Here is a 12,189-nt window from a genome sequence, read left to right as displayed (position 1 = left end):
AAAAGGGAAAAATAGTGGAAGAATTATGGTAAAATATTCTTATTAGCAGATTCGTCAATTCAACTACAAGTATCAACACACAATGATGGAAATACAATTGGTCCAATGGCCAGTCCATCGCCAAATTCTCGTCAAATGACGAACTTTGTGACACCATCGGCAAAGGGTAGACCTGGTGTTCTGCCTACCAATGTAAATACTTCAGGTTATCCTCATGCAGCAATGACACGTCCAGTTTCAGTACAAATTCCACGAGCACCGCAGCAACAGGCTCGCATGACACAGAGTCCATTTTCACCTCAATCTCAGGCATCACAGTCACCACATGATCAATTTCCCGGATCACCCATTCCCCAAGGAATGGACACATTTTCTCGTCCACCATCAGAAGGTTCCCAGCAGGATCAGTTTATACTGGTGAGTTTATTTAAATTTTTCAGGAATTCTACTTACGAAAGAAAATTCACCAGAATTGAAATTCACGAGTTCGAGCATTCTATGAAAGTTCGTTTTTTTTGTGTTGGAACGTCCACTCTTTCTCATGAAATTTTTTGTATGTCTACGGCTTCACACGACAACCAGAACGACAACCAATTGTTCATCTTGGCTTGTTTTGAGACCCATTGCTACTGTTTCCATTTCCTCTGTCGTCTCTGTTCTCTGTCGTCCCGGCCTTCGCCGTCGCTCCATCTGAGACTATCAAGTCTGAAGTCTGCTCTGTCCATAAAAATTTCTTAGCGTCGTCGGTCAACGTCATCATTGCGAACCAGGTGACCAGCTTAGTGCTCATACACCTCATGGTTGAACAGGGTCCGGAATCGTTCCTCCTCAAATACTTACTTACTTATCCGGCGCTACAACCAGTAACTGGTCTTGGCCTGACTCAGGACCCGTTGCCACTCGAGCCTGTTACGCGTCACTGTTCTCCAATTCCGCACCCCTAATGAGCTGGCGTCCTGGTCTACGCCGTCGGTCCATCTGAGGCTGTGTCGGCCTCGCCTCCTCGTAGCATAGAGTCCGCCCCTAAAGATTTTCCAGGCTGGGTCGTCCTCATCCTTGCGAACCAGATGACCAGTCCACCGGAGCCTATTGAGGCGTATTTGCTTGACGACAGTTACCTCTCGGTAGCGTTCATACACCTCATGGTTGTATAGACTCCGGAATCTTCCCTCCTCACATATGGGGCCAAAAATCCGTCATAGGATCCTCCTCTCAACCGCGGCCAAGAGTTCGCAATTCTGTTTGCTGAGGACCCACGTCTCAGACGAATACGTGAGAACTGGCAGGATCATAGTCCTATACAGCAGTAGCTTAGTCTTTATGCTTAAGTTTCTGGACCGGAAAACTCTTGATAGACTGAAATAGGCCTTGTTGGCTTTCAGCAGCCGTGCGCGGACTTCTGTTGAGATGTTGTTGTCGGCTGTGATTGTTGACCCAAGGTACACGAAGGAGTTGACAACTTCAAAGTTGTAGTCCACCATCGGGAGCCCTGTTTGACCGATGCTCTCCGTAGATGTTGTCGGAGTTGCTGCTGACGAGGCCACCATGTACTTCGTTTTGCCTTCATTTATCTGTAGCCCCAGATTTCGTGCCGCATGTTCACTCTGGATTAAGGCCTCTTGTACAGCTCTGGGATTGCGTCCCATAATATCAATATCGTCAGCATAGGCTAGGAGCTGCGTGGACTTATTGAATATGACCCCCCTCATGCTCACGCCGGAGTCACGGATCGCTTTCTCCAGTGCCAGGTTAAAGAGGACGCACGATAGTCCGTCTCCCTGTCTGAGTCCGTTGTTTACGCAAAACTCTCGTGACAGTGATACGTTCGCCTTTACTTTGCTCCTCACATCGGTCATGGTCATCCTAGTCAGTCTAATCAATTTGTTCGGGATGCCGAATTCTCCTATGGCTTCGTACAGTTTTACCCTGACTATGCTATCGTAGGCTGCTTTGAAATCGATGAAGAGATGGTGAAGTGCTTGGTCATGCTCTCTCATCTGCTCCATAGACAGCCGGAGGGAAAAGATCTGGTCTGTTGTTGATTTGCCTGGAGTGAAACCACATTGGTATGGACCAATAATGGTCTGAGCGAATAGGGCTATTCGGCCAAGCAGAATAGAGGAGAATATCTTATAAGCGGTACTCTACAACGTAATACCCTATAATGGCTCTTCCTCAAATACGGAACTATAAATTCTTCGTAGAATCCTCCCCTAAAACGCAGCAAAAATCCACAGTTTTGATTGTAGAAGGATCATAGTCCTATCTTCTTTTGCTTGGCCGTCGTCGTTGCCTCCTTTCGTTTTTCTGGACAGTTCTGGTTGTCAGATCTTCGTCAAATCTTCTCTAGACGGATCAGATCCCTATTTCGTCTGCCTCAACTTTGTGGCTTCTCTCTGCGGTTCATTACACAAACCTCCGTCACGCATTTGTATGTGTCAGGGTCTACCAGGCATCTAGCCCTTTGATTTGAGTCAAATTCTTACTTATGGTTTTCATTTGTACTTTTTTCCAAACAGTCACCTCAGGCTAATCGATCTTTCGGACATCAGAGTCCAAATCCCGCACCCAATCGTAGTCCTGCATATGTAGGTCAACAACCAAGTGTTCAAGTTCCAGCAAAACAGATTCGCCTTAATATTGACAATACAGGATATGCGCATGCTCCGGGTACACCACGTCCGTCGGTCAGTACGGGCATTATGAGATCAACTGTCTATGCGACAAGACCCCTTTTCAGTGGCAATCAAACTTCCCCATTCACATCACCGCGCTCAGATACATTCCAAGGGCCACAACCACAGCAACAGTCACAGGCTCATCCACAACAGCAGCAACCTGAGGGGAATAGGCAGTTGCGTGATTTGCTGCAGAGGCAGCAAATGGTGACGCCTAGTCCTACGGGTATGGTATCACCACAGCAGCAGCATGCTCAATCACCTCAGGCACAAAATCCCGGACAATCTCCACGGTGGGGCATGGAGAATGTTGATGAACAGTCGCTGAATGCAGGACAACAGCAGCAACATCAACAGGCGCCTGATAACATCACCTTCCGACAGCCACTTCCGCCTGGTCTGACATCACGGCCGCAGCGAATGCAACTAACAACGGGACCAGTTTTGGTACGACCGGGGCAGCAACAACTACAACCCCAAGTGTCCATCAACAATCAACAAATCATCAATACGCGTTTGGCTCAAATTCCAGCTGAAATGCGCCAAAGAATGATAAGGCCGCAAGTTGTCACGAGTGTTATAGCATCAAATCAACAATCGCAGATGATTATGACACAGCAATCCAGCATAATACAACAGAGTAATATTATGCAGCAGACACAGGCACAACAGCATCAACAACAATTTGGTGTGCGGAAAATTGATCAATATGGACAATTGATTGGCAATCAAGGAGCTGGTCAAAATCCAATACAGCAGCAGCAGCAACAGCAGTTGCAGCAAAATCAACAAGATCAACAAAATGTGGCCCTTCTAGCGCAGAAACTGGATAGAATTCAGCCTGGAAATATCAATACAAGTGGCAACATTATTGATGTACGTCAAACAACAACTGACTCAACGCACATGCCAAGTGGAAATGAATCGGAAGCACCGGAAATTCCGGACAATGTTACGGCTGAATTGGAGAAGTTGGAGCAAGAGGAAAGTGGTGGAATGGGCGAAGTTGAGGGTGTTGGTGATATTCTTGGTGGTCTTGGGGATGACGATGAGGAACTCTTAGTGTCCCTGACAGCAGAAATGGGTGCAGATTTCAATATTTTAGAATATGCTGATCCAGAGTTGGACACATTGAACGATGGTGAAAAGGCGAATTTATTGGATAGTTTGGAGTTGGATGAGGATACGGAGAAGGATGATAAGCCAGGAAAGAAGGAATTGCCCGAGAAGGAAGATATTCAGGGACAAGTAAGATCGACTACAGGAGATGATGCATCAACAACAAATATAATGTCACAGGCAGATTCAATTCATACAATGACCACTAATCAGAATATCTCAATGACTACAACAATGCAAATGCAAGCAATGCATCAGACTACAACACAAACAACTGGACATAGTTCAACTATGAGCAGCACTACAATGATTCAACCGTCTCAAGTATCGCAAACACAGCAGATTCCACAGCAAAATATTGTACTGGACAGCAATCAACAGTTGCATCAACAGCAGCAGCAACAACAACAACAGAGGATTCATCAACTTAAGATCCTACAACAGCAACAACATCAGCAACAAACTCAAGTAACACATCAAATAATACCAGCCAATTTGCAGCAGATTCAGCAACAAATGTTGCAAAGGGTAAGAAGTAGTTTTATTGATGTTTGTTGTAGTTGTGATCTAAACAAACAAAAAAATGTTGTTGGCTTTGTAAAACAGGTACAACAAGCTGCAGCAATGGGAAAACCAATGCAAGTTGGAACACAGTTGATGTCAAATGGAGCTATTGGAATAGTTACAGCCAACAACAATGTCCAAGTTAGTTTTCCAGGACTAATGAATCGCAATGGGTGAGAGAATTTGTTGGTTTCTGCTTGTTCTACAGAACATGATTTATTTTACATCTTCATTTTCCTCTGTACAGTCAACAACTAGTCACGCAGCACAGATTGCAAGCTCTAAGGATGCCTAATCCTGGACAGGACCATCAGGCACAACAACAACAGAATCCAGGACCGCGAATGATACTACAACAGCAATTGCAACAACAGTCACCACAAGTGAATAGAATTGCAATTGCAAATACACAACAAGCACAGGCACCAATCAATCAACCACCTCCACCACCCTATCCGGGTCCACCGCCTCCCTATCCAGGGAATACGCAAGTGCCTGTGCAACAGTCATCAACAAATCAGGTAAGCAAATATTGTTTTTCAATTGCATCATCAGAGTGGCGGGTAATCTTAATTGGAATGGTTTAGAATACAATTTTGAGACTGAAGGAGAGACCGTAAATTATTATTTAACCAAGATAATCAACTGGACGTCAATTGACGTTGGAGTTAATGTGGTAGTATTTGGCCATTTTAATAATTGCCTAACAGGAGTAATTTTAGGTCACGCCCATTTTAGTAGATATGATCAACATAATTATTTTTATTTTATTTTTTTGTTTCGAATGTGGGATCCAAGCCTTATGCTTAAGAAAACTACCTACTGAGATACTTGAACTTCTCCGCCTGTTTCAATGAGACTCCACTAAAATGTAGAGTGCATTGTACAAGCTGTAGGGAAATTACCATTACTTCCGACTTAACCCTGTTCACCAAAGCGTGTCCATGATAAAATTGTTCCCAAGAATAATACTTTTAAAATGAAAGTCTACATATTATTAAAAAAAAGAAAAATATTTTTTGAAACTTTAATTCATTGTAGATTTATTAGATATCTTAATTTTTTTATTCAAATATTTGTTTGGCGAAATCTCGAATCTTCTTCTTGAGTCCTCCCATCAAGGTCTGTACAAGATCATCACCGCTATTCTTGGTTGTTCCATTCAATTTTTTCTTGAAGTCCTCGATGTTCGTCTCGACGCGTTTAGCCTGCTTCTTCAGATCGTTTTTGATAATAGCCCAATATGTTTCAACTGGATGGAGATTTGGAGTGTTTGGCGGATTCATCTCCTTTTGGATACTTAACGAACGTCGTTCTCCTCGTACCATTCTTTGGTTGCTTTTGAGTAATGGCACGATGCAAAATCTGGCCAGAAGATCGGGAGTATGTCGTGGCATCTGTACAGAGGCAACAAGCGTTTTTGGAGGCACTTCGTGATGTAAATTGACGAGTTCATGTTGCCCTGCATGAAGAACGCCTTGCTCTGACGTCCACATGAGCAGATCGCCATCCAAACCATGTATTTTTTTTGGAAATTTTTCATAATTTTTGTACCTGTACTTTTTCTTACATCCTGTGCGAGACTTTGCGGTGTAATATTGCTGTCCTGGTAATTGTTTACTGCGATCGGGAATCTTCGTTTTTTCCCTTTTTCTTTTTTACACTTTTGTTTTTCCCAGTTTGTCTTTGGAATCTTTGTCTTCGGTAATTTTTGTTTTTTGGAAACTTTGTCTTTGGAAATCTTGTCCTTTATGCATTTTGCACAATTATCGGAAATTTTGTCTGTGACACATTTTGCACAAATATATTTTATAATTTTCCAAAAATTTCCCTTTTCTCACAAAATTTCTCTTTGCCCCTAAGGACGAAAATAAAACTTCCCAAAACACAGAAAATTTCCCCTTGTCCCGACAGATGATACTGATAACTTCCCAAGACACAGAAAATTTCCCTTTGCCCTAAAGAACGAAACTAAAAACATACCCAAAACACAGAAAATTTCCCTTTGCCCCAAAGGACGAAACTAAAAATTTCCCAAAACACAGAAAATTTCCCTTTGCTCCGACAGGAGATGCTGATAACTTCCCAAAACACGGAAAATTTCCCTTTGCCCCGACAGGCGATACTGATAACTTCCCAAAACATAGAAAATTTCCCTTTGTCCCAAAGGACGAAACGAAAAATTTCCCAAAATACAGAAAATTTCCCTTTGCCCTAAAGGACGAAAATAAAAACATTCTCAAGACACAGAAAATTTCCCTTTGTCCTAAGAGACGAAACTAAAAACATTCCCAAGACACAGAAAATTTCCCTTTGCACCGACAGGCGATACTGATAACTTCCCAAAACATAGAAAATTTCCCTTTGCACCGACAGGCGATACTGATAACTTCCCAAAACATAGAAAATTTCCCTTTTGCTCCGACAGGAGATACTGATAACTTCCCAAAACACGGAAAATTTCCCTTGCACCGACAGGAGATACTGATGACTTCCCAAAACACAAAAAATTTCGCCTTGTCCAAAAGGGCGAAGTCGACTTAGAATAGTATGGAATGGAGCCGTCGATTTACATTACAGGCCAAACGGTTAGATATAGGGACTTGAATCCTTTAGGACCTCCCTATAAGTGAACCCTGGAACCATCAACATGCCCATTATTTTTCTCCTACCCTTCTACTTCCCATCCAAAACTATGCTTTTTGAGGATTGCTCGAAAATGTGTGGTGCGAGTTTTTCCACATGTATTTTTAATACAACAAAAACACCGTTTAATCATTCCTAATAACGGTTCTTCAAGGTCAAAGGTAAAAAAAGGTCTCTGGGTTCTTTAGAACGGTCTTGAAATTTTCTGGCAAGTTTGAATCGGTTTCAAGCGGTTATGAACCGGTAATGAACCGGTTTTAAGCGATTATAAACCGGTTTATAACCGCTAAACAGTTTTTATCCGAAAACTAATTTCAATAATTAGTCTTAAACTATTTTGGGAGTATCTTTCGAGTGATTTCTGAATCGGTTCAAATCGGTTGTGACTTGATAAATGATAAATGATGTAAAAGTATTTTTGAAGTATCATAGAAACATCACAAAGAAAAACTGAGCAATTTACTATTAAAATTCAGAAATTTTGAATTTATTTGACACATATCTCCTAAATCGAGTGTGATTTAAAATTATTTTAGTGTGAAACTTGTTCACAATGGTCAATATTACCTGAGTAATAATTAAAAAATAAGAGGATTCCTAAATTTTCAATTGGTTCTAAGTGATTTGTCTATTGTTGTTTTTTTAACTCTATTCTTAAACTCTGGCTTTACGGTCTCTGCAAAAATCAGTTAATTTTTTAATTAATTAAATTTAATCAAGAAATTTCGTGTCTTATCACAAAAGTGCTTCAAAATACACACAAAAAAAATACAATTAGACTTTGTTCTGGGTTTATATACATATTCTTCTTGAAAATGGTTCTGTATTTTTAAGCACTAACATGAAAGATTTTCAAATCTAACAAATATTGCTGATAATAGTGATCTCTTGGCGTTACTATTCTTTTTCATTTTAGTTTTTTTTCTCTCTCTCTATATTCAATGAGTAATGATTTTGAATGATGTTCTTTCTTAATTGTTAATTTGTTTTTTTCAATCTTATATTTTTTTAGTTAACTTCTCTCTTTGATTAAAAAAAAACTCTATATGAAAAAAAATCAAATATTCTTATCTGCATGTCTGTGCGTTTGATAATTGTTAACAAGATAAATGCAGATCCTTCTGTTGATGGATCAGAGATTGTTGTGTGTTTGAACTATACATTGTTTTGTTTTTCAAATGACTTTTCTTTTTTTGTTTTTTGAAAGAAAAAAATTAAATTTTATTTATCGCAATTATCATTGTGCAAAATGACAGACCATTTAGGTGAAAAAGAAATTGTACTGTTTTCTTTTCTGTTTGTTATTTTTTTTGTTTCATTTCCACTCCCACAAACCTATATGAAATGTGCAAAGAAAATTAATAGGTTTTGAGTTTTATTAATCCAAACAAAAATGTCATTCATATTTCGGTTAATACACCTTTTTTTTAAAAAAAAAAGAAAGATATAAAAGAAATTTAAATATACACATGCGAAACAGTTTTATCCTCCGTATCAATCGATGCCATCACCGGGATTAATGCCAAGCACCGGGTATCATCAGCATAGTGTCGCACATCGTCGATCTTTGCTGCTACAGGTGAGAGTGATATAACCAAAGAAATCCCACAACTGATTATGAGTATGTGAAATTTTTCAAGAAATATCAAATCAAAAATCAAAATTTAGGACATCCGTGATAATAAAAAAAAAATCCTACCTTTTTTTTCTCTGTCTCTATTTTGTCCTTGATCAATTCAAATGAAAAGAAATCACACAAAAAAATGAAGAATTTTATTTTGTGTAAATTCATCCTCTAGTGTGAGGAATGCTTTGTAATAAAGAAAAAAACCAATATTATTAGATTCAAATAAATTGACAAAAAAAAAGAATCCATGCACAATTAACAGAAATAGTTTGCTTGGTTTGAGAATCTGCAATTTTTTTTAGAAGCTTCCTTTTTTTCCTGTTTTTGGTGAACTTTTTGAGTTTGTTTGCTTTGCTTTTCTATCAATTATTTAAAATTTTCCCTCTAACTTACATCAATTTAGCAATTAACTTAGAAAATAGGCATAAATGTTACGTGCTTTGTGATTTTGAGTGCATCAGCATCTTTTTGTGTGTTTCATTTCCAGCATGGCATGCCATTATACCTAGACACTGTTATTGAAGAAGCTTCAATAGAATAATATTCTGAAATGTATACAATTTCCTATTAGAATTTTGTGTATATATATATTTAAATTTTAAGTAAAGTGTAAAATGGGGTGCGCGCAATTCCTTTTGTTTTGTAAACATGTTGTACACTTATAAATTTTGTAAGTGAACAAAACGACTTTCAAAATTTGCTAATCTTCACTGAAATCAGAAACAATCTTCGCTTTCATCAATCATTGTTGTGTAAATGGTTTAGGAGATTTTTTTTCAGTTTCGGAGCTGTTGCCATTCAACCACACGAAAGAAATATTTTCGTAAAATTGTTCGTAATTGTTTGTGAATTCCTATGGGGGACTTACGAAATGCTCGTAACACATATAACCCACTAAAAAGTTCGTAAAAGTTTGTAATTCATCACAAATATTGTTCGTAATATAATCACTTGATGAGGTTTTTTGATCTTTTAGAAATATGTGTTCGTACATTTTTGTTTGTCTGACAAAACTTTACGAACAAATAACACAATATTACAGACATTTTTTGTGAGTTTACGAATGAGGTAAGTGATCATTTTAAGGACAAAGTTTGTAAAAAAGTACAAAAAATACAAACTTGTAGTGGATTTTACGATTTATGAGCATTTTGTAAGTCTTCAGTAAAAATTCACAAACATTTACGAACAATTTTACGAAATATTTTCTGTGTGTATGCGTTGAACTACCGAAACTACCGAATACGGAGACCTTTGGTACGATCTATGTTCGAGTAAGCGCAAGGATTAACCCTTTAAGGACGAGAAAGTCAAAAATTGAGGGTCAGAAAAAATCATTTTTTCTAAGTTTTTAGGGCAAAATACAACTTTAGAAGGCCGTAGGACCAGTTCCATTTTTGGATCACCGGTGACCCAATCGTCCTTAAAGGGTTAAAAGTATAATAAATCACTAATTTGAATCGTAAATAGAGTGAAGAACACGGCAAAACTCAAATTTAACTTAAAGTATCTTGATATTTACCAATCTGTGGCAGCCAAAATCCCGAAAGACAATATCCTGTAGGGTAAATATACCAAATTTCGGTGAGCTTGCAATTTCGGCCACTTCTTTTGTTCTTCAAATTTCTATAAATTTTCAGTTTTTGCATACTTTAGAGATCATGCAATGCAAAAAAAAAGATCAAAAATGTTGCCTCGACGAACGAGATGATGTGAAAAACATTTAGGAAGAATTCCTTAAGAGCAAGGAACTATATGGAAATGAAGGTGGCCGAAATAAGCCACTAAGGCTATGTATATACTTTTATTATTTTAAAAATCTATTAAGAATAATTTTAGACGATTAACTATCTATAAGGTTCTAAGCAACACTCCTTAAAAATAAGTATTAAAGAAATTCAATTTGTATTAAAAATATTACATTTCAAACTTAGGACTTTGGTGTTTGCATGCAACTATGCCGAAATTTGGTACACTTATCCTAAACCAAAAACTCGAATTGTAGAAATCCTGAAACGATTGAAATTTCCCAAAACACAGAAAATTTCCTTTTGCCTCCAGCAAGCGAGAGTTTAATCCTGAAAGTAAATCTTCCTAAAATTCGAGATTTTGATTTTCAGGATTTTGGCCCTTACGGGATCTTACGGGATAGCGTTTCGGATTTTGGCCTTCGGGATTTTGACTGGGACCCTTATCAATATAAAAGAACAAATATTTAATTATAGTTCTTCCTATTTTTCTTAATAACCTCGGCACATCTTTTAGATTTAAGATAAGAGATAAGATTTTGCGGGGGGTCAGTTCTCCATTTCGGATTACCGATTCATCCAAGCCATAATTTTGGCCCTTATGCTTCCCCACTCCTATTCTATTTTATCCCCCGATACCGGTAGTCGCTACTATATCACAGATCTGTGGGCAACCAGTACCACTACTATAATATATCACAGCAGTCCATATCGGTGGGTGTTTAGGATCAGTGACAGTGATTATTTGTATCGACTGAAGTACCGCTTTTATGTCGAAACTCGTTCTCGTACCAGCCTCTACTGTTTAGGCGTTTCACTTTTTTGCCAATATGCACCATTTGGCATTACTATTCATTCATTCACTGAACGATTTCAAAGCCGACATGGCATGAGAAATCTTTTTCTGCTGCTGCTCAGCTTTGAACCCGAGACCTCACAATCATAGAGCCACTACTCTATCCACTGACCCACTGGAGGCTCATCTTTTGGATTTAGATCATGGAAATTTTATGAAATCGAAATTCACACCTCTTACATTCTCAAACGTTTTGCGTATGTCTGTTCCATTCTTTTACATTCTCATTCTCACAAACATGAAAACCATTTCAGATTTGTTTAATTCAATTTTGAGTGCGAAAGTGTGATATAAACATCTCCAATTGATTTGAGAATGAAAGGTACCTATTGAACTTTCGATCTTATTAATTTTTTCTAATTTAAAAAGTGTTCTAGTGGCATAAGGCATTAACTTAGAATTGGATATTCACTTCGAGGGGTATCTTTCCGGACTTCCAGAGGACAGAAACAACTCGTAATATTTGTCTGAGAAGAAAACATTAAAAAAAAACAATTTTCATTAGTGTATTTTATAGTTAAACTAACAAAACCCTAAAAAAAATCGTGAAATCAGAAATTTTTTACGGTTTAAAAAAAAAAACATGCGTTTTTGGGACAAAAATTTGACTTTAACATGCTGTAAAAAATACAACTATAAATTTTCAATTATTTTTGGAGCTCAACTATAATTTAATGCTGAAGAGAATAATAAGCCTTTATTCACTGCGATCGATCCGTCAGTTTTTTTTTTTATTTTTCCCGCAAAATCGAAAAAATTATAAAAATGAGAAGTGGAGAAAACGCGCTTCAAAGTTTTGGATGTTCGCCCGAATACTTGGATGTATTTTTGGAAATACTTCGAGTTGGCATTTGAAATTTTCATTGTATATTCTTAGATTGTTTATTAATAAATTCAAAGAATAAAAAAACACAAAATTATTTTGACCTCCTAATTGACACTCACCCCTTA

The 12,189-nt window shown here is 38.0% G+C and overlaps 1 protein-coding gene across 11 annotated transcripts in view; it reads left to right on the top strand.

Moving 5' to 3' along the window:
• The window catches only part of LOC129804070 (histone-lysine N-methyltransferase 2C), a 76,079-nt gene that overhangs the window by 41,520 nt on the left and 22,370 nt on the right, over nt 1-12,189 (top strand). For 7 of the 11 annotated variants that reach the window (XM_055851095.1, XM_055851092.1, XM_055851094.1 and 4 more), the window contains 5 exons: nt 47-417; nt 2,520-4,325; nt 4,404-4,534; nt 4,609-4,882; nt 8,488-8,586. In XM_055851095.1, coding sequence (XP_055707070.1) covers nt 47-417; nt 2,520-4,325; nt 4,404-4,534; nt 4,609-4,882; nt 8,488-8,586 — 2,681 coding nt within the window. The remainder of the gene's footprint in view (nt 1-46; nt 418-2,519; nt 4,326-4,403; nt 4,535-4,608; nt 4,883-8,487; nt 8,587-12,189) is intronic. The other 4 variants (XM_055851098.1, XM_055851097.1, XM_055851096.1 and 1 more) reach the window with 2 other exon arrangements.

The sequence above is a fragment of the Phlebotomus papatasi genome, chromosome 2 (genome assembly GCF_024763615.1).
Source record: "Phlebotomus papatasi isolate M1 chromosome 2, Ppap_2.1, whole genome shotgun sequence".
In the NCBI taxonomy this organism is placed as follows: Eukaryota; Metazoa; Arthropoda; class Insecta; order Diptera; family Psychodidae; genus Phlebotomus; species Phlebotomus papatasi.
Note: the sequence above shows the minus strand (reverse complement) of the source record. Positions and strands in the feature narration are given on the sequence as shown.